The following is a 24,191-nucleotide window of genomic DNA, read 5'->3' as shown; positions in this document are numbered from 1 at the left end:
TATTAGGAGAAAGGGGTTTATAATTGAGTATAATAATATATAATCTTTGCTCTAAAAAAAGATCCCTGTCTAGTCGAGATACATCAAAGATATATCTCAAGCTAGGCAACACATGGTAAGTGCTAATGAGTGAGAGAGGATAGGAATCATTGTGTCCAGGGCTGGTCTAGGTGAGTAGGCTTCACAGATGAGCAGGTCTTAAACTGGCTTTAAATTATGAATAAAAATCCAAGTTGGATGACAAATATGAATGAATTATAAAGGTAATAAGTAGGCATGATTTTCAGAATTAGACGGCAGTTTGACAGTAAACTATCTTAAATGGTAGTCTAAGAGATTTCCATAATATTCTTTTGGCAATGGTGTTCTAGAACAAGGGACTGCTGTGTACAAACAAATGTTTTATGACAATTAAGCTGGTTAAGACTGGTAAAGTCAATTGGGGGAGGAATCAGACTACTATATTGAAAGAGTAAATAAAGCTTTTAGCAGCTCCTGCAAGTTCAAGAGAGTCAGAGCATATGACCTTGGGGAAGTCATTTCACACCACTTCGATGTAAGGCACATCCACTGGGCCTGTCATCATCTTAACATAATTATTTCACTATTCCTCCAAGATTTATAGTATTAGCCTATTTGATGCATATTTTAATTTAATTGAGATTGAAATTTTATGTAAAAGATCAAATCCTTATAAAACTAGATAGCATATTGTTAAACACATTTCACAAAATTAAAATGACTTGATATTTTAGGAAACTAAAAATATATTTTAAAGTATCTTTCTGTTAGTTATTTTGCTGTTACTAAACACATTTGTAGTTAAATAGACCATTTGTAATTGTACAACTGAAAATTTTCTATTAAATATGCATTTTTATCACTATAACACCATAATACCAGTATACAAAACACAAGTAATATTTATCGTATCTAGTATGAAGAAAGCAACCTGGAAAAAATTGTTAACCAATATCATAATAGTAGGATCTAAAAACTAGTAGGAACTGTCTTTAGCAAGTGGTTTATACCAGTCAGTATTCATGTTTGCACTGAAAACATCCTAATTATGCCTGTCAACTTTAAGGGAAGATTTACAGTTAGCTCTACTATCCCTTCCTAAATAGACCCCATGTCCTTAGGGTATGATGGAGGAGAAGTACTGCTCTTTGTATATTCTCTCTTTCACAGTCTTAGTACAGGTGCCCTGTTATCAAAGAAAGGTGTGACACACCCAAAGCAAAAAGCCACAGCTCTGGGGGAGGCTGCTCAACCTTCCCTGTCTCAGAGTAGAATAGGGCTGCCCTTTGCTGGAGAGTGGGGCCTGGAGAGGAATAGAACCCGCACATAGATGGCCTGCTCTGCTCCCTACCATGCTAAGATCACGATATGATTTCTGCCTCACCATTCTGAGTAGAACCCTATGTTTTCCAAGTTTGAAGCAAGGGTGATATGAGCCAGCAGGGTAATATTAGGAGTATAAAATAGGGGATCGTCTGTGAAACTGGTAAATTCCTCAGATATTTGAGCAAGAAATGGGCCTACTGAGAAGTTGATTATGTATAGGTCCTGTATTTAAGAATTCGCAAAGGGTAGGGGGCCAGTTTAGGGTTCTTATTCTGAGGATTCCTCAGTCAGTTTATAAGGCAAATTAAAGTTTCATGTTAATTCTATTTTAGGACTGGTCACAGGTACTCATGTCCTGGGACTGTCCTGGCTTCCCAGATGTCTCCAAGCTAAGAATTTATGCCTGACTGCCCTGAGTCTGCTTGTTTGGGATTGCACTTCTGCCTCTGAATGAGAATCTGTGGCCTGCTTGGCCAGGAGTTGCGTGAACTTTTTCTGAGAACCTACCTCGGTTAATTTAGCCTTTACATGAATCAAGGAAATTAAGATTGAAAAAGAACAAAATACTGGAAACCAAAAACAATCAAAAGGACAAGGAATTAAAACTTAGTTATTATCTATCCTTAAGGAGTTTGGGGATCAGAATCAGAAAGCATGTTTCCAATACATTTCTCTATTTAATGGCTACATGGTTTCACACAAGTCATTTAACTTCTCTAGGCCTTAGTTTCTCAGGCTGTAGGATGGAGCCAATTGTATCTATTCCCTAGAGATAATGTTAAAAATGCAAATAATATTATATATAGAAGTGCTTTTTTGAAACTTCTAAGAGCTATAAAATATTGTTATTTTATTTCTGAATAAGTGCTTTTTCCAAAAATAAGCTATTATGTTCCACACTCTGAGTAGTAGGTGATAGAGAAATCAGAGACTATTTAAATATATTTTTAATTGTGTTTCTTATTAAAATAGTCATTAAAATTCTTCAGATCAACTTCAAACCTTTAGTAAAATTCAAGAGACTATTTCCCAAAATGCAATATGATAAACATACTGCAAACCCTCATTCATTTTCAGGGCAGATAGAACCATCAATTAGAAATTTAAAAGCCCTCCAAATTTTGGCAGATTACCAAATACTCTAAGACAGGGAAATTCAATAATGGAAGATGTCTGTTGCCACTTTTCTTACAGATGCATTGTATAACATCAATGTACTATGTTAAAAATCCAAACAAAGTGTGTGTTGAAAGTATGAAAAGAACTTCAGAAAATTGCTGTCAGTGATTTTAATACCCAGCTGTTTTTGTTCAGCATCTATTCAAACTCATGCCATTTATATGCAGTAACAATTAAAATCTAAACAACTTCAAATGACAATTAAATCAGCTCGTGCTATGATAAAAACAAGAATATTTTGCAATCTATCAGGCTTTCTTGAGCAAATGATTATAAATAGCATGTGACTTCCTAAGTCATAGCTTTTGATTGATTTATGGTCTCAGGTAACTAGCATTTATTCTGGGTAAATGACAGTATAAATTCTGCAAATGGTTCTAAATATTTCTTTCTATTTCTAGCTCTCCTGAGGTACATTAATTATAATTATTTGTATGTTGTTTCATTATTTTAGCATTGATAAATGACATTCACTTTATACTTCTAAGTAGTAGCAGATCTCCAATTATTAAAAATCCCTTAAACATAGTCCTTATTTGTTTCTACTTATCTATCAAAAATATTTTCCTATTTTGCTGTTATCTGGGTTTCCTTTACTTGAAAAGCAGAACACAGTGTAACTAAGTGACGAGAATTTGCCATCCAGAAAAGCATCAACAGGAAACATCAGTGCAAATTCCTCAATATAACAAGTCCTTGGCCACAATTCAGGATAGCGTTTTTCTAAGGTTGTTCCCTATACTCTGCTGTAAATGTTAATGACTTCACCTCTGTACTTGTAAAAGTACTTGCAATTGCCTCCACCATAGTTTAATTAGGTTTTCAGCAAAGATGAACACTGAGGCACCTCTTAATATTATCTCCCCGGGGTCTAATGGTCCCGATGGTTCTTTCAAGCATCTGTAGCTTTGCAATTTATATTTTTACAATATCCTTTTTGTTGGAATGAGTATATTGGGCATTTGGGCAATGCCAGCTTGCAGAGAGCTGATGGCAGATGGAATGAAATCTGCCTAGTATGCTTTCTCCTCCACATGAGCAGAGAGTCATCCATTTCCTCCATTAAGGAGTTGTCACTCAGCCCACCCAGCTGGAAGACCACTTTTGATAGCCAAGCTGGCTGGTGGCAGACAATTCGGATACAAAGTGCACTTTAAAAGGAAGCTAAAACATCATTTGTAAGAAAATTGAAAATGCATGGCTTCCACCACAGCCAATTTTTTAATGACTGTAATATTTTAAGTGATTATTTTTGCCACTTCAGATTGCTCCTTAGAGAGGAGAGGTTTTTTTTTTAATTAAAATCTAGGCAATGCAAACAGATGAGATATGAGAAGCAGAGAAAGAGAAATAAGATGAATAAAATTAATTAAAATGGCATTGTTGGCAGAGTCGTAAATTAGCCACTATCTGGCTGGAAATAAAATATTTTTAAATAGTAGTTTTTGGATTAAAGTGAGATATGTGATTGAGTGATTGGAAATTGACTGACTTATAGCTTACAATCATTGTGTTTCCTAAGCTTTTCATTATGCTATAGATTTATCATATAGAAATACATATTTCCTATATTGTTCAATGGTTTTTAAAGGTATAGTCTCTCATTCTATTAAAAAAATTCAAAATAAGAAGAAAGTGATTTCCTTCGTGAGGTAAAATGAATTTCTGTCATTTTCTACACATTCAATTTCTAGGAAATTTAATGCCAGTTAAAAAACTGAAAACTTGGCTATGAACACAGTCCAGGTGCAGGAGGGCTGAAGTGCATGTTCTCTAGTCAACACAATAGATGCGACCATGGCGAGTGAATTTTAGGGAGTTTAGGAGCATTTTTTCTCATTATTTTCTGGATTCATTAAGCATTGACATTTGAACCACTTTATACTAAAATTCATAAAGATTCGATTTATTGTATATTTGGTGACAAGTGTATAATTACTTGGCAATAGTTATGACAACTCTAAAATGGCAATAGTCACAGATTTGAATTGGAGTAATGAGAGGAAGAATAACAATGTAAAATTCTATAGGGCAGTTGTTAACCTTGTCTGTGGGGATCAACTTGACTTTCACAGTGTCTAAGGATTTCAAACTTGCCTCTTCAAATTAAGGCCAAGTATGCAGAACATGGGAGCCTGCAAGACACTGAGAAATGAAAGGGCCAGGCTTTATAGTAAAACATACTTGGCTATGAAAATCAAAGCTATTTGATCTTGGGGAAGCCACTTGGCCTCTCTGAGCTTCTGTTTTTTCATCTATGAAAGGCGGATAACTATGAGGATCAGATGAGATATAGTAGGTAACAAACCTACTAAAGATTAGTGAATCTTAGGAAATTATTAAATATTAATTTCCTCCCCCTTTTTTTGTCCCCATCTTCATTCATTCATTTAACAAACTTTAATGAGTTTCACTATGCAAGTTATTGTGCTATGTGCTGTCTAGGTACAAAGCTGATGGAAAATGTTACAATGTTTTTGATGTTCATATAGAATAAAATAAATTTTAGTTACTGAATATCGTATTAACTTAATTAGTGATTAAATGTGTCAGCTTCAGACCAAAAACAAACAAAAAAATAGATGCATTAGGCAGGGAGGCTCTGGAGATTTTTTTGAATGGTTATTTTCAATAGAATTTATCAAAATTATTTGTTTCCATGTTACTGCCACTCTTGTCATGGTGATTTGGCTCAATTCCATGTTTCACTAATGCTATTCCACATTAATTACTGTACAAATAGACCACATTGGGGGAAATTGTGAAAAGCACACTACTTACATTTAACCCTTCATCCCCAAAGTACTCTTATTAGCTTAACAAATTATATTCTGGCTCATTCTACAATATCATGTACCTAGCTCTTGGGGGAAACATGACAATAAGAGCAATGTAATCCAAAGTGAAAAACATCCCAAGCAAAGGGAATTTAGGTAGACAGCATGCAATTAAGCAAGCTGGAATCTGGCCAGAAAATCACAGTTAACATTCCGATTCTTAATGGAAAAAGACATGGGAACATGGACTAGCTACAAGTCTTACTGAGCTCAGGTTTATCCTCATTAGAAAGCCAGGACTCAAATCCCACAAGTTACAGACCAGATAGTTTCCAGTACAATGATTTGCAAAGCACATTTCTGGAAAACATGTCTGATTTCCTCCTGTTGGCCCTTATTTTCCAAAAAAAAAAAAAAAAAAAAAAAAAAAAATCATTAAATGAATTGCTGCAACAATTTTCTAGGGTGCTTAATTTCTAGAAGAAAATTTGGGCATTGTAGGAGACAGGTATTGCTCTGCCAGAGGATTATATTTCCAAAAAGCATGTTTAAAAATAAATTCTGCTTTGAATGTTAATCATCCCTTTAACCGTTTGTCTCAGATTTTTGCATTAGTCTCAACTTACATTGAGACTTTAACTTTTCAGATAAATTAATTTACATGATTTTATAATTCGGATGTAATGACCTTTGTTCTTCATTAACAATTTAACTATTTGTAACAATAGTATTAGACAGATGACAGCAGAATTCCAGAATGAAACTTCAATTCTTATTTAGTACTGGAGATTTGCATTGTGTCCACTGGGACAATGAATTTGGCAAATGCATAATGTATAAGTACTATAGGAAAACAGATAAACTCTCCTGTTCTGACTAATGCTTCTCCTTAATGAATTGTTTTACTTAATGGCTTTTGTATTAATTAGGGCCTTTGGTGTTGGTTAAACTAGAAAATTTGTCATTATTGGATATTTATCAATAGTAAATGTAGGAAAGAGAAGGGGTCTTGCTGAAAGTAGTAGTAGAAAGAAGATTACAATATGACCCTTCTAAATTCTGAATGTTTAGTTACTCCAAATCCTTGACATAAATTTGCAAAATTTAATAATTTAATTTTAAGGGGATTTCTTTTAAATACATGTGATCAAATCACAGCCTATTCTAAAAGACAAACCTTTATAACAGAATCTGTGACATTTAGTGCTTGCTTTTCAACACAAGTTGACATAAATATGTAGAAAGAGTAATCTGGAATTCTTTGCTATCCACACAATGAACTAGGGTAATAAATAGAAAAAGATTATCGGGTGCAGGCATAGCAATCAGAGTGGGAAGATTTCTTAAAAATAAAAAAATATGTGTAACAGCACCTATCTCACAGTGATCTACATTTAATCTGTGAGTCAATTCCAGAGCTGACAGAAGCTGATGATTTATGCCGTTGCAATCTGAGAGTAACCAGAGTAGCCAAGCAGATATAAACATTTATTAATGGTGAGTGAGCAAAGCGTGTGTGCTGTGCGCCCGCGCGCGCGCGCACACACACACACACACACCCCAGGAGCCATGGATGGTTGATGCTTTCAAAATACAGATTTGGCTACTGCTAAAGATGAGAGTAAACAAACAAACAAAAGGAAGCAGCTACTTGACCAATATTCACCTCCATGGCATACTGATCCATTTGGAAACTCTGTTTCATGGGGTACTACTATTAAAGGGTGAGGAAAACAGAAAAAACACAAACTGAAACCTGCTCACAGCTCTTTCCTAATCATTTGTCCCTGGGTTCTCCTCTGAGTACTTCACTGATCTTTGCAGTTCTCTTTGATGATGACTCATGGAAAGAAAGCAGCTGCAGCAGCTCCAGGCTTACCCTTTGAAAACTTACATTTCTCTTTGAACTGAAATTAGGATATTCAGATTGCGAGACCTGTGTTCGAGGAGTTGAAAACAGATGACTTTGATGAACTTGCCCAGATGTTTCAAGAGTGACTAAGGAAAATTAGTCACTAAACATCCAGGGTCGTTATAGATACCCAATGTTCATCTACTACAGATATAAAACTTGGACGATAGCTCCTTTCTCATAGTGCTGGTACCTACAAAGCATTCATGAAATGCCATCATTACTACTATTTCTACTATTCCTATTATTATTATCATCACTATGATTACTATTATTATTTATTATTATCCAGTGTACAAGCTACTGCAAGTATCAGTCAGAGATATGAGAATCTCACTCAAGGTGAAACACTGATTCTTGATACTATGTTTTAAATGAAAGGCACCAAAAAAATCGGTTCATTTCCTTTAAACCTTGACCGCTGTCACTGAGTTGGTGTACCAGAAGTTGCCCTGAGATTAATTATTTTCCCACTTCAGGCAGGAAGAATGTGCCTTCCATTCTTAAATGTTGCACAAATACCCCCAGCCACCTGACAAAGAGAAGCACTGCCCAGGACGGCAGCCACAGCAGCAATAGCTACTCTAGCAACTGCAAATGCACTGGCAGAGTACACTCTGCATCTTTAGAATAGGAAAAACTTACACAAATAATCCTCGATTAGTCTAGAAATTATATACAAAAGTTTAAAAGGATGAAATATTCTGCGAAAGAAGGCAAAATCACCACAACCAATAACTAAGACAGGTAATTCAACATGTAGAGGGTTTCAGGCTTCTTGCTTGGCTGAGTCCTCAATCTGCTTATTGTGGGAGATTGCTAATGAGGCCATGGTGCTCCGGGGAGCTTTCTGACTTGCAGCGCTATATTTATTGGCATTTAGAGCCCCACCTGTTTAGTAATGAACAAAGGGCTGCTTAGGAATTTGTGGGAAATAAAACGTCATAATGGTAATTAGAAGCATAGAATGTGGTGTGCCTTTTCTTCCACATGGGCAAGTTCTCTGGAAAAATACTGGAAGATGAGTCAAGCAAGGCCATAAATTTGTAAGGAGAATGGAGGAGAAACATGGATAGCTATAAAAGAAAAACATGTTAATTCTATAACCTCTTACAGTCCTCCCAAATCAAAAATCACAACAAATATAAGGCCAGGTTTGTGTTAAAAACTGGTACTGTTATACATCTATTTCATATTAATTACTAAAAAACCAACAGATGGTAATGACCTTCTACCAACCCAGGGCAGATTTAAACTGGTGACCTATAATTGCAATTCCCCAGATCACATAAACTCAAGTTAATTACTCTATTAGGTATTATATCATTCTGCCCTACTTGAGGTAAACAAGGACAGGCTCAGATAAAACGAATTAAATATTCCCAAAGAAACCAAAAAATAAATCTAAAGATGACAAAGAGAAATATGTGCTGTGAATGCCAGTGACTCATTTTTATCTTTCCTATTTGACCTGACACTCTCAAATATTATTTTCAAGACCATCAGCTGGACAGTTTATATGGTCACCACTCTCTATTTATTTGTTTTATGAATAGTAGCACTTAAAATCATTTGTTTATAATAATAAAAACTACTATTAATAATTCCAATTACATGAATGGCACTGGAACTTAATTCCAATGGAAACTATTTCTTATTTTGATTGCCAAAGGTTTACAATACTTGTGTCCAATGCAATCAATTTAGTGCATTTGATTTTGATATTACTTTAATAATATATAAGAAAGACATAATTTGTGAAGTCTATAATTTTTCTGGTGTGTTCCTTTCCCTCTCATAACTGGAGCTGTCAGCTCGAGCCTTTGCCTTCTCCTCATTTTCCTCTACATTCACCTCCTTGTGGAGCTTATTTGTTCTCAAAGTTTTCAATGAAGAGGATGCATATTTATTAAGCCACTTCTATGTGCCAGGCACTGCGACGAGGGTATTACATGTATTTTCTTATTTAATTATCACAACATGAGGAGCATACTATTATTAGCCCTGTTATAGGTGAGGACACTGAGGAACTAAGAAGTTAAATAACATGGCTAATGAATGGTGAAGCCAAGATATAAATCAAGAGTTAAGCCAATTTTCTCAACACTTGTGCTATATCCAGTGCCACTCACCACATTTTCCTCACTGAATATGAAATTCATTTCCTTTGTCCATACACTAGATATTTTTATTTTTTCCAGCTTTGCATCTACACAATTAATATCTAATAATCTACCATGTACCACACACCAGAAATTCAAAAAAGGTTGGAATAATCCCTGAGCTTAAAAAGCTAACATTCTAATCAGGGAGAAAGAAACAAATAAATATAAAGCAACGTTGTAAATGCTCTCATAGAGGTAAATGTCCAGTGCAATAGAATGTTAGTTAGTTTTGTGTAGGTTTTAGTTGAGGCTCCAAGAAAATAGGTGGGATATTCCAAAGAAAGGTGATGGACCAACTCTAAAGACCTAGCAAAAGGGGTGGTAAAAGGGCTCAGTCACTTACTAATATCGAAGGTTCGTAGCTTGAAGGTGACATGAGTAGGAAGCTGGACAACAGAGAGACAATTTCTTCAGAGAGGGTTGTGAGCACCATTCATGCCCAAGTCAGGGGAGGAGGGCATCTGCCCTCCCCTCAAGCCCGGTGTCCAGGACTTTAAGGACACCATCTGGAGGACATGCTTTCTGGGCTGAGACTAGTGCCTGGAGCTGCCTGCAAGGTAGCTGGTTAAGAAAAGAGATGCACTTAGAAGTAACCTCTCTCCTCCCAATGATGGAGCCAGGGCGAATGTTTACCATAGACTAAGCTTGGGCTGTTCACACAAAAGGCGACCTAGTTTGTCTAAGAAGGGTCCCCTGGAGGGGCAAGGAGCCCTCAGCAAAAAAAGGTTGTAGTCATTAGCCAGCAGCCCAGTGGCTAAGGCTGTGGAAGCAGTCATGAAAGATGCATAGAACTGTATCCTAAGCTTCGGTGAGGAATGCGGAGATTTCCAAAGAGCCTACCAATAGAGATAGAGATAGAAGTAGGGGATGGATAGATAGAGAGATAGAGAGATAGAGAGAGAGATATAGAGATGATAGAGAGAGGGAGAAGGAGAGGGAGAAGGAGGGGAAGGGGGAGGGAGAGGGGGACGGGGAGGGGGAGGAGAGGAAGAGCGCACGCAAGAGTGCCAGCTTTGATCAGTTGCCAGGACAAGGAAACAATAATTCTGGCTTACAACAATATCTGCATTTTGTCTCTCCTTCCTCCAGACCCAGCCCTGGAGGGTTCAGAGGCTGAAACTCATGCAGGGTGCTGAGGAAGGAGAAGATGACCACTGCCTGCTACAGCAACCTAAGCTGGAGGGAGGGAGAAACTACTGGATTATTACAGTGAACTGGTTATATCTGTTATTTAACTTAGACAGTTTGGAAGACTAAAGTGATTGGATGATGTTTTTGGTCTATCAGCCATCATGGGATGGGCCTTAGTTTTTGTGCAAAGAAGGCAGAAATAAACTTGAATGGTCAGTTGGGAAAACGAATGGCCCTGTTTTCTATAGCCAGTCCCCATTCTCTTCCCCATGCCCTGTTTGTTCAATCTAATGTTCTAACAGCACAGGGAGGAGGGAGACGACGATATAAAACTTCACACAGACAATGATATCTGAATTGGACCCTTAAGGACGCCATGGAATTACCAGGCAGAGAAAAAAGAAAAGCAGAAAAGCATGTCTGAAGGGGTGGGAGTGTGAAATTCCCTGTTGTATTTGTGAGGCTGGAGCACAATGGAGTGAAAGATGAGGATGGAATGTCAGGCTGGGCTTGACTTACATGCCAGGGAGTTTGGTTTGTATCTTACAGGCTGACACAGGAAGCCATTAAAGGTCTTGAACATGATGTAGTTTCTCTTAAGGAATAATGCTGGAGTTTTTGTCAATGGCATCCCTTTGTATGACCCTTGGCTTTTAACATCCTTGTCACAGGTAGTCTGCTACCATTAGACTGCTGATTTTATTTAGTGTCCCACTATTTACACTCTATTTTACCTCCCAGGTGGGTAACTGAATGCCTCCTGCCTCCATAAGGGAAATATTTTAATAGTTTTATCATCTTACGTTTACTTTAGGTCAGAAGTCAATATCTGAGATGGACCAGTAACTAGGATTGTGAAAATAAAATCAGCTGTGGAAGAGAAGGAAGAGACCAGTGTTTGGTCTAAAGTTTCTAAATTCTAATGTATAAAAAAATCAATCATCAGGAGGAAGGAACATGTAGTATTACAGTATTAATGGAATAAGGCTGAAGCAAGATCAAGAAATATGAGAAAAACAAAAATTTTTAACCTATAGTTAGAAAGTTATGGGGAAAAAATTAGAAGATAATTTAAACAAATGGATGTTGGAAAGACACACAGGAAAAATGGGAGCACGTCAGTTTATATTTATTACTTGTAAGAGCAGAGTCATGTGGCTACTGAGATCAAAATCAAGTCAGATTCCCGGCTCTGCCACCAGTGAGAAGTATATTTGAATCCTGGCTCTGCCACCAGTGAGAAGTATATTTGAACAAGTTACTCGACATCTCTATGTCCACTTTTAACATCTGTAAAATGGGGCTAACACAGCACCTTCTTTATAGGTTTATAAGGGTCAAATTATACGGGATGAGATATTAATCCTGTGTGTGCGTGCATGCACGCACATGCCTGGAATAGTAAGTGCTCAATGAAAAGCAGTTCTTATTACTTAGACAAAGAGTATCCTATCTGTGCTTGGACATCTTTTTCTTAAATAAGCTTTATTTTGTAATTAAGCACACTTTCTCAATTTTGCTGTTAAACTTACTCTTTGATTTAGTTAAGATGTAAACATCTTGGAAACTTTGACAAATATCATAATCATTATGTTGTATATCTGAAACTAATATAATGTTATAAGTCAAATATACCTCAATTTAAAAAAAGATCAACATGTCCAAAGTGAATTCACTAACTCCTGTGAATCTGCTTCTCCTCCTGTTTCCTGTTTCACTGAATGGCATTGCTGTCCACCCAGCTGCCCAAACCTTGTGTTTGACACCTGCTATTCCTTCATCATCTTAATCAGTGCCAAACTTCTCCATTCTCTCTCATAAAAATATCCAAAATCTATCCATATTTTCCCACCCTCTCCTCTAATTCTGGCCAATACAATCTCTCATTGGATTACTGTTAGCTTCCTTTTTTGGTCTCCCTGCATGCACTCTCTCCCTTCCATTCCATCTTCCTTTCTTGAGGGGATAGTTTAAGATCAAATCTGATTATATGACTGATTTAGAGTGCTTCTGTGATGGCTTATTACTTTCAAGATAAAGTTCAAACTCTATAGCAATTTGTAAGACCTTCAAGGTTTTGCCACTGGCCGTGTCTCCAAGACTTTACTATCATAAGCCTCAATTCAAAAATCTGTTAGACGACTATTTTGAAGATTGTCCAAGACCTTTGCTTTGTGCTCTCATTGTCCAGCCTTTAGGTACATGACTTCTGGTTCTAGAAACACTATTCCTCCCACCTGGCCAAACTCCAAATTATCTTTAAGTCTCTACTTGAATTCCTTATTCTCCTGGATAGGTTTCCTATCCTTCAAGCCTGTATTTGTTACGGTACATTATACTTCCATAGCACTTTCAACTTCCCCCGCAAACCATAACGATTACACTGCTTTGTGCTTGCATGTGGAACATCTAACTGCTCACACTAAGTTGACAGTCACATGAAGGGAAGAAACATATCTGCCTTTTGTGGTTATATTCTCTATAGTCAGCCCAGTTCATGGCACAATGAGCCCTCAAAAATACTTGTTAAATGAATGTTTTTGTAACAATGATTTTTTATCCTTAAAAGAAGAGGTAATGTAAATAAGAACATTATCTATTCTTTTACTAATGGGTTTGGTAAGCATGGCCATCTTTGTACAGTTTGGTTTATTGAGCTTTAGGTTTCTGAGGACATGAGAAGGAACAAAAGAGCAGTCAAACCTTAACTGTAGCTCCTGGAAAGAAAAGCCAGTTGCCCGTGTCTACTGGATCAAGACTGTCTTCTAAAATGACTTGTCTGTGAGCTGAGTTGATGACCAGGATGTTATCTAAGGCCCAACAGGCTTCATATACTTCTCCTACACGGAGATTTTCCTGCTTCCACTGAAACTGGATGTTCTCTCCTTTGGCGTCTTCAGGAAGGTAGAGTATATGGATGATTGTGCTGACATTGGAAGGGGCTCTGGAACAGGGTGAGATTGGGATTGGTACCACATTAAAGTTAAACAAGGTCTACTTTTTCTTTCTTATAGATCGATTTGATTTCTTAATTAAGACTGTAGTTTCATTATCTTAAAAATATTATATACATTACAGATTAAATACATAAAACCTTAAAGGTCTTAAACCTTTCAGTATATGTTGATTATCTGGATGTTCACACTGAATAATGATAATTGAAGTATAACTGTCTTCAAGAGGTTTACCTTTAACAAAAGGCAGGCCCTAAGTCAGTAAAGGAATAGATAAAGAGAAAAAGGCACACACTTCTATGAAGCTTGTAGAAAATCAAAGTGTGTTTAGTACAGTTTTCTGTATGTGGTAGACAATCAATCTAAAGTTTATTTTATTTGATACTAAGAAAAAAAGAAAAAAAAACTATAAAATTATTACCTTAATTTTGATTCACTTTAAAATTTTGCATCTTTACATAATAGTTATTTTAGTTTTATTATCCAGATATACTTTTGTTTTGTCTACATGAAATGTGAGGTTTGCCATGAGAATTAAATATTCTGTAATTCTTTACAATTTTGTGCAGATCAACCTTTAAAAACTTGATCTAATTTAACATTATTTTATATCACCTATGTTAGAATCCAGGCCCTTCTGCTACATAATAAGATATTTTTATTGAACATTTTATTCCACCAAAGCAGAAATCTGCTATAGTCAAAATGATTGATTTAGCCAAGATTAAAAGTGGTGTTAAATGCAAACTAGTAGTATTCTGGGATTGCTATAAATCAGTTTTGAAAGGACTACAGACAGAATAGAAAATTTTCACTCACCAATAAAGCGCATACATATCTGTAAAATTGTCAGTGTAGGTTAGGTTATAGATGGTGTACCTTACCTTTGGGGGTAGTAAATTCCCATTTCTTTTAAAACATTTCATGATGATTATGTTTTTAGCTCCAAAAGAATTTAAACCAATGAAAATAATATGTTTTAGTTTTAGAAAGTGTTCGAAAATATATATATTTACTAATGGTAAGGAAAATTTGCATTAATGAATATGATAGTTTGATGCATGTCCCAAAGTTGAAAATCCCCTTTAGTGAAAAACTGGATGGAATCAGCCAAACGTGATCTTTATATGTTGTAATTAAATGTGTATATTCACTATCTGTCATATCAAAAGCACGTAGCTGTTTTCCAGTACGAAACAGCTACTACAATTTATCTAAACTATGATATACTAGATAGAGAAAAAACGGAGGTGTGTGTAAAATTTCCAATATTTATGCTGTCTTGCTTAAAGCCATTTATATATATATTTAATATGAAAACATTTTTAAAATAGCAAAATGTTCTGTTATATAATTGGTACAGCATATCAGAGCTTGGCTTGTACCAGGGATCTATAAGTTATATGTTATCCTGCTGCAGAGGAAAGCAACTTATTAAAATCCATGAGTTAGAATAACTTTTCTCAGTTTTTGGTTAGACTAAAACTTAGATTTGCAACAATTTTTTAAAAATTTTGAAAAACTAGAAACTTTGGACAGATTGGCTTTGTATTAATGACTATGAACCCAATATTTATTCTCCCCCTGCTAAATAAATCCCAATTCTTTCAACACAGAAATATGTTAAGGAAAATAGCATGCGAAAAGGAAAACTACAAAACCGATAAAAAATGTTCTATTTGAGCTATACCAAGAATTAAACCAATTAGAATAACTACTTTATAAAAGTTAAAGGTATTTTTTTCGTCTAATATCTTACCATACTTAAGGATCCATTATTAATTTTGTTTTGTTTTAACCTATGCATAAGTAGTAAACATAATTTGACTATTCCTAATTTAACCAAATCTTCAACTTGAATGAGCTTCTTCAAACATTCTACCTCACCTTCTAATTGATGGATTTAAAAAAAAATACAGAATATATAATAAATGATTACAAGCTGTAGCATAATTACGATAATAGAATTTTAGAATTAGCCTTAGGGCAGTTAGAAGGAAATAGTAGAATTAGAGATTAGATGCAAAAGGCCCAGTGGCTATGAACTCACTATTATCACAGATTGGAAAATTTAGTTGATAATCTGACTTATTTCTAGGCCTATAAATCAGGCCAAAGCCAGGTCACCTGGAGAGATGGGGGATATTTTCTGGAGGATTCCAGCATAAAGGTTATTTTTCCAAATATGCTTTGACCAAAAATAGTTTGTTATAGCTGCTATTGACAATGGAAGTTCAAAATTGCAAATGACATTTTTAATGGTACTTCTTAAAACATGGCAGATCATGATATAAGTACCCATGTAATTCAACATTACTAACAGTCAGAGTACTCTTAACCATGAAGAATTAAGTCAGGTAGATGAAGACAGCAAACAGAAAGGTAAAAATCCACCTATATTAGAACTTATGAAAATACTTTAAATTATAACAAACCTAATTTTCTCAAGCTGAATCCAGTCTGCGGTATTATTCTTGGCATATGACACGATGATGTTAGGGTCTGAATAACTAAAGCGACATGAACCTGAACCTGTAAATAACAATGTTGCAAAGTTAAAAAAACAGTGTAATTACATATTATCCTTCTTGATAAATATTTTAGATAATTTTCTACTCATTTAGATATTTATCTCATCGTTTCCTAATTCTTCTATGTTGGAGTTTCTTGTAATCTGTTCTGATAAATATTATTTGATAAATAATTTTGGGAATCATAAAACAGGCAAACAAGGTAAATTGTAGATTTCTTAAATTATAAAATCATCATTTAAGTTCTATGCCAAGAGACATCTAAATATTATAAAATGATTAAAATGCATCATGACTTTTGCAAGTTAATATCAATTAGTAGTGATTGCATTAAATGGTATATAGGTTATTAAATTGAATGAGGAATAAAAACACCCTTCTTTTGTGTATGTTTTATTTAAATGATGAGAGTAAATGAGAAACTAAAATATTAACGAAAGATTCAAGTACTAAATGAATGGGAATTACTGAAGATATGACTGATATTTTATTACAGCTCAACATTAAAGATTTAAGAGAAAGACATTCTATCCCATTGTGACTATTTGGTGATTATTTCTCATAATTATTTTCACTATTGAAAGTATGAACAACAAAGAAAGTTTTAAAACTCTGATAAGAATGTTTCTACATGTTCGATCACTTAATATAATAAAACATAGTATATCTGTAATTTCAAAGATCCTCTCAGGATTACCCAAACAGCCATGAAGCATATGCCAGAAGTTTACTGTAACTGAATGGCAGGATATTTAATACTATATTAAAAACAAATGAAGCAAAAGAAAAAAAAGAGTGCAATTTATGTTCAACCTTCAGCCATCTGCTAAAGGAGCCTGGTTTTCAACAAATGGCATCTGTTGACAGTTTTTACATTTGTAGCACTCAGGAGTTCCAGACTTTAATCAGACTCATTTATTTTATTTCAGTGGTGTTTAGTCCAACACCAGTTAGCTTGCAATCACCAAAGCTGGCAATATGCTAAAAGGCCAAACAGCAGTTTTCCCAGATTTATTCTCACAGCTAAAACATAGGCCAAAATGCATGAAAGAAAGAGCATTCAAGAAAAGCTACCCAGCAACCCTGAGCTCAAACAGAAACCCACCTTATGCCATTTTGATCATTGCTAAATTCTACCTTTCATAAGCAGCTACTTAAAATAAGTATCAAACTGTGGGGCTGGAAATGGAAACAGCCAAGATTATGTGGGACAAATTTCAACATAAACAGAAATAAGGTCTGACAGACAATCTGTTATTTCAAAAGAAATTTAAAATTAGCCTGAAGAATTTAAATGGTATTTATATGCTTCCTTTATGTTGTATGTGCCATAAGCACTTAAAAGTAAATGTATAAGGTGAATCCCTGAAAAAGGAAAAGATAGGACAAATGACAACCAAAGATTTTCCTCACAGAATGCAATTCCTTGCAAATTGTTTACAACTTAAGAGCAAAGATAAGCTGATAAACATCAAAATGAAAATGTGTCCAAATATGATCTTGATAACAAACATGACTTCTATTTTCTTATGCTACCATCTCAACGTTATGAGATTAAGTTGATTATGCACCCATAAAAAAATAGGCACCTGGCAAGTAACTCACTTTTTCTCAGCTACTTAGCTACACTTGGACAGGTCATGGGCATCTAAAGAACAAATAAATGAACAAACAAAACAGAAACAAACATAGATACAGAGAACAAATTGAGGATTGCGAGGTGGGAGGGGGATTGGAAAGCTGGGTAAAAAAGTGAAGGGATTAAGAAGTACGAATTGGTAGTTATAAAATAGTCATGGAATGTAAAGTACAGAATAGGGAATACAGTCCATAATCGAGGGCAGCACTTCATAACTTTTGTTAGAGGAAGTCAGGCCAAGATGATTGCTCTATCAATTAATTAATCAATGAGTAAACCAATTAATAAATGTATTTCTTATATCAGAAGTACATGTAAACTCAAAAGCAGATCGTTTTATAAACTATATAGATGTCTAACCAATGTATTATATACTTGAAACTGATTTAAATAAATAAATTTTTTTTAAAAAAAGCGTAGTTACTTTCTTGTGATTCAGTCCCACTTCTCTTTGGCTGTAATTCAGGAAAAACAGCCATTTTCACTTAAGAAGTAAAACATTATTTAGTACTGACATCTACATAAGGCTCTTGTGGTGACACAGGTCCGTATGACTCTTGTGTTGGCTGTTCTTTCTGCCAAGGTAACTCTTTTACACAATTCAGATCTCTGCTCAACGTTTACATCCTCAGAGGCCTTCCCCAGCTACCTTCAGTAAAATGCTACCCCTCACTCGCTGACCCCGGATTCATTTTCTTCATTACATTTATTATTCCCTGACATATTCATTTGTTTGATGGTTTCCCTCTCCCACCAAAATGTTAGCTTCTCCAATGCAAAGATTTTGTTTCACTAATCCTGTCTCCCCAGTGCCTTGAGAGCTGCTTCACACAGAAAAAGAGCTCAGTGAAGAGTGGTTGAATGAATGAATGACATCTAGGAAGTGAGTCATTTGGAAATAAGATGATACCATTACTACTACTACTACTACTACTACTACTACTACCACCACCACCAACACCACAACTATTTTTTATCATCATCATCATCATCATCATCTCTTTTGTATTCCTTTTGGCAGGCTAAGGAGATGGGGGTGACCTACAGCCTCTGTTCACAAGCATAGAAATAGATGCTCTTCTAGGAAGAGTCTGAGGGCAACATATTCAGTCTCTCATGCTGAGTGTTGTTTGAGTAACAAATTACAGAGTTCAGCTGATGCTGCATTTCTGCTTCTCTATTTAATATCTTTCTGTGGTGATGAAACAAGCTGTAAGTATAAATTAACTTCAATTGGTTGAATAAAAATATAGCAACTACTTTGATATTTCTTGTGGTAGCTGCTTTAACTAAAATAGACAAAATCATAACTATATTTGCAGACCAAATGTATTCCTGATTAACTTCTAGTTCATTCTTGTCACCCAGTTCTAGGATTTAAGACCATGGTGGGAAGACACTTAAGAGATCATGAAAAGGAACACCTTCACCTTACAAATGAGTTGCCAGGGACCTAGACAGGCTCCATCACTTACCCAAGGTTATGAGGCAAGGTCGACTGGCAGAGAAAGAACTAAATGGCCTTACTCCCAACTCAGTGCTCTTTTCCCTTCCCTATTTGTACTAACAACAAAAGTTGTTTGTCAGAAAAATGAGTCATACAGGCATGTAAACATGCTGTACAATATTCTGAATGTAAAAAAAAAAAATCCATGGCTTAAACTATCTATATTGAAAAAAGTATTATTTTTCCATTAATCACTATTATTTACTGGGAATGAGAACACTAGCTGCAGCAGTATATAGAAATCTCTACATATGACTATAGCAATAGGCAAAAGCAATAGAGTAAAATAAAGGGAACGTGATGGGAGTGATTGGTGTTTGGAAGGGAAAGATGAGGCAACTTGGAAGAGGGTATGATGGAAGTATGGAAATGATATTTATCACAATGTAAACATGTATGTGTCAATATAACATACACGAATGTAATGCTTAACTCTAACATGCTAGTGTTTACAGTGGACAGTATAGTCAGACACGGATTTACCCTGAAGCTGACGAATCTGAAGCTTTGAGGCCCCTCCCTTGTAAGAACACATTCCCAGCTCTGGGAGGAGGTCCAGCAATGTGTCCAAAAGACTATGTTTTATGACATTTACAACTGGTTAACTAACACCACTGTCTTGATTCTGACTACTCCCTCACTGTGTTCCCTTCAAGTTAGGGAGTGTTGGAGTGGCCCTGTTACTTTTGAGATCCAGCCAAGGGGAAGTTAAGTTTGAAATAACATTATTTTGGGTTAGTGGGATATGGTTATGTAGTTGTGCAGGTCCCTTCTGTTGTGTAGTGTAGCCACTCTCAGGGTATGAAGAGCTTCCAGGAGAACTTACCACCCACTGTGCTGATGCACCTATGACTCAAGGACAAGGGTGAAAGATTGTAATGAGTGACTTCACTTCAAAGAGCAGTTAAGACTAGTTGCTGTACGAGAAAAGTTAAAATGATCTGAAATCTTACAGTTCATATATGAAAGAAATATAACGATCATTCAAGTTGATAATGATACTCAATTTTTAAGTGATGTTATCATTAAGGAGTTCTAAAGGTATAATGTTACTAAAAAACAAAAAAACAAACAAAAAAAAAGACAAAATTCTGACCCACCAAGCTAGAAGCGGAATTATCTTTCTATTTTCTCTATAGAAAATATTATAAAATTACCTTATGAAGGGTGATTTAACAAAATGCAGCCAAAATTTTTAAGAAAAAAAGTATTACAGGGTATTTTGGTTTAGTTAACAAAGATGTTATGCTATATTTCTGAATTTTGTGATGTTTGTGGTATTATCAGCTTCTAAAATTCTGTAATTTGTTGTGATTTTTTTTCACTCTAAATATTTAGAGTGTACCTTATCTTGAATGTGTAATTTTGTGGGGAGTTTTTCCCCCCCTAGAGACCCTGGCTGTTAGCCAAATTGTATAAGCTTCAAATGTGAACTCACAAAACCCAGACCGACCCCTGTTCAGAGCATGTACTGTGTGTGCGTCCCTGCGTTCACAAATGCCTTCAATCACAGGTCCTGAAGCAAGGAGTCCAAATTATGCAGTTCATTTTCCACTTTGCTTAGCATGGCACATTTGAGTGGTAAATGTATTTTAATGCAGGACAACATTACAAAGAAAATAAGTTATAATTTCCTTCTCTCTTAGTTAAGGCAGATATGGCTCAATTAAAAAGTTCTTAAAAGGAAATAATCACATTACAGCTGGATTAACATTGATGAAATGACTTTTAAGTAACTGCTTACACTAGAGAATGCCATTCATTTTTGTATATGTTGGGGATGAACCTGAATGAAAACTACGCTGACCCTCATGAATCTCAGGGGCTCAACAAAAGTCAGAGAGAACCTGTAACTTCTGGGACTTGATACCTGGAGTGCTTCTGCACAGTGCTGGCTGAGAGAATCTTAAAGAGCTGTTATAGTTTATAATGTCAAGAATATACAAGCACACGAACAAGTAGCAATAATGTGCAAATCAATGAAGCCCATAATAAACACTTTGAAAACCTGTTCATTGTGCAATAGTCCATTAACATAATACATATGTATGGAGATTACAAATAACGTGCTAGGCAGGAAGCTTCTAAAATTCAGAAATAAACTTCTTCCTTTTTTCCCCATCGTTCTTGGGTGGTTATCATAAAAACAACTTAAAGAGGAAACTGATTTGGTATAAAATCAAGGCCATTTAAAAATCAGAAATATTAGTAATATCTTCTATTAAGGATTTAAGTCTTACTCCCTTCCTCAGAACAATAGCCATACAGGTCCATAACCCTTGGAGGTAAGATGAATGTCAGGATCTAAATTATTTACTTAATTAATTTAAAAATTTCATAAAGGTAATATGGCACATATACATATATTATGCAACATTCTCAGTAAAGTCTGGGGCAACACTCTATAACCAAACACATTAATATTTCTGCAGTGAAATGCATTAAGATTCACATAAGTGGTATAAATAAATATTATGAATTGCCTTAAATCTTTCAAGTCAGCTCTTACTGCCAAATGAATTCAGGTCATGTCAGGCTTTGCCATCACGTAAATGAAAAAAAAAATAGGTTTGTGGTTTTTCTGAGTTTTTTTGTAATATGGAAATTATAGATTAGGGATTGTGAGTCTGTATCTTCAGTAGCCTTCTATATTTCTTTTTACTTTCATAGTAGAAGGATAAATCATATCCATAGTTTTAGTCTCCCAAGGCCTGGGTAATTTTATTTTTATTTGGTTATGCCCTTCTCCACAGAGCCCAGGACTTTTCAAAGTAAATCAGAGCAGAAACAATAGAAGGAGCTACTGTCCTCTTGGGGGTTTGGCAGTCGTTGCCTGGAGCAACCTCTTTTCTCAAAGCTCTGCCTAAAGAACAAGCTGTCTTTTAAAATGTTCCACAGGGCCCCAGAAGGAGGAGAGAACTTATCTAGCAGAATTTATAGATGGGGGAAAGTACTGCCTGAAATCATGCCTCTAGATGTGGAGCAGGGCGCATAAATACTGACGGCCGGAGGAGTGTCTGGGCAGACCCCTGCTGAGGATGCTGGCAGCACAAGTACTGCCACCGCTATCACTCAAAACTCAGACAGCAGAGACAAGCAGGGCTCCAGAAGCTGCATGTAAACAACAGCATTTGATGTAGAATGATCATAAAGTTATGAAATGGATGTAATCTGGCTACTTAGAACTCCTTGCTATGACTGTTGTAAATCTTAGCAGGATCAACACATCCTTTCACCTTTTCAAGGTAGGTAAATGGAGAACAGGACCATTAACTCAAGGTTGTAGTGAATGGAAAGAGAGAAAGATCAATGGGAAACTTCTAGAGAAGCTTTTAAAAAGCTAGACCCTATCACTCCCAGGGAATGTTACGTGTTACCATAGGCTAGGGCATTCAAGAAAGAGACTTGCCTCATTCTGTATTGTGAAGGTGATGAGCAACATGAAGATATTGGTATAATAAGTAGTTACAGCAATTATTCATCCTTTTCTTACTAAGAGTGAGTTTTAAGGATAGTACTTACTATTCACTAGGGAGAAAATAATCTTATTGTACCCAAAGGCATCAAGAAACACAATAAAAGTGTATTTGTTATTTTGCAACTCTACTTCAACACTTGATCTTAGCCAAAATGCCAAAAAGTGATGCAATTCTTCTTCAAAATTTGGTGCAAGTCATGGACTGTTATAATACAGATGATCAATATTTTAATAGTTTTACAAACTTCTATTCAAATATTTCATTAAAGGCAGCTGTGCATGTTTATTTTTCAGTAACAATAATATGTAGAATAATGATTATAGTACACTTAGACTTTTTATTTCCTTTGTTACTGAATTTGCCAGAACAATACTAAGGGTATTGGCCCAAGGCCTTAAAATAGTCTACTGTAAGTAGAGCAATATTTTGATAATATGGCAAGTACAGAAGTACTACCGGATGAACAGTACCTAAATTTAAACTTATAGTACTGTAATTTCTAGGATAACTGGTTTAATATGTTTCTTAGTTTTCATGTTTGTTTTATTCTTTTCCTAGTAGAAACACCTAAACTTTATAAGATTTTATGTATCAGTGCCTAATTTTTTGTAATGTGGCATAGCTACACAAAGTTGTTGCATTAGTTTGGAAATTTTTTAAAAAATGTAATCAAGTGTGTACTCTAGTAGAGAGCTAGCTTCTTGCCTGATACTCTTGGTAGCAAATTGTTTTTGTTACTTATTACCTTCCTGTATATTAGTTATCCATGAAGTAATTTGAAATGTAGAGTTCAAGGAAAAAGGAAAAAAATCTACCTGGGAAGATGAGAGTTTGGTCCCACATGGGCTACTTTACCAGTTCTCAGAGCACAGGTGAAATAAATGCATGAGGAATTCTGTTCTCAGCTGAGCCAACAGTCTCCCCCAGCTCCTCTTAGGCATTCTCTTAGCTGCTGTCTCATCTCTGACCGCACCCACACATCCTGCTAACCAGGGCTGTTTCAGGCTCTCACAAAAATACAGGCTCAATTCACCTGGCCTGGGCATGTACAAAGAGAGCAGCTCATGAAGTTCAGGAGCTGTAGCCAAAAGGGCAGTAGTCTGATACATGAGTAAGAAGCAGGGAAGGAATAAATGGTTACTGTATCGGATAATGCTTTGTGGCAGCTCTGGCAGGAAGCATCCTGGGGCTTCTCAGTCCCAAATGACAGGGATGGGAATTGTGACTGAAAGGAGCCCACAGATATGACTTTAATTAAGAACAGTTCCATTCCGCACGAGAGGAAATCCACAAATTACTCTTGGATCTGTCAAGAGCAAATGAATTCAATTTTGGTAAAGTATGAAGACTGAAGTTTAGATACACATTATTTTATTAATGAAAATTGTCAGTTTAGAGAAATTACATGTCCAATATCTTTAGTTCTCCCAAAAGATCAATTACTCAATTATTAGAATATGGAAATCTAGAGTTTATGTCAATACCTCTGTTTTGCCCACCAAAAAATACTCTTGGGGAGGATTTAGCATACTTTTAACTGAAGAAACATATTTCAAGGACAGTGTGGTAA

At 35.6% G+C, this 24,191-nt stretch overlaps 1 protein-coding gene across 2 annotated transcripts in view; it reads right to left on the bottom strand.

The window, feature by feature from the left end:
* The window catches only part of RELN (reelin), a 456,216-nt gene that overhangs the window by 185,565 nt on the left and 246,460 nt on the right, over nt 1–24,191 (bottom strand). For both annotated transcript variants that reach the window (XM_016145914.2, XM_016145915.2), the window contains exons 9-10: nt 15,901–15,997; nt 13,215–13,455 (exon numbers count right to left, since the gene is read on the bottom strand). In XM_016145914.2, coding sequence (XP_016001400.2) covers nt 13,215–13,455; nt 15,901–15,997 — 338 coding nt within the window. The remainder of the gene's footprint in view (nt 1–13,214; nt 13,456–15,900; nt 15,998–24,191) is intronic.

Source organism: Rousettus aegyptiacus, unplaced genomic scaffold, assembly GCF_014176215.1.
Source record: "Rousettus aegyptiacus isolate mRouAeg1 unplaced genomic scaffold, mRouAeg1.p scaffold_m13_p_13, whole genome shotgun sequence".
NCBI lineage: Eukaryota > Metazoa > Chordata > Mammalia > Chiroptera > Pteropodidae > Rousettus > Rousettus aegyptiacus.
Note: the sequence above shows the minus strand (reverse complement) of the source record. Positions and strands in the feature narration are given on the sequence as shown.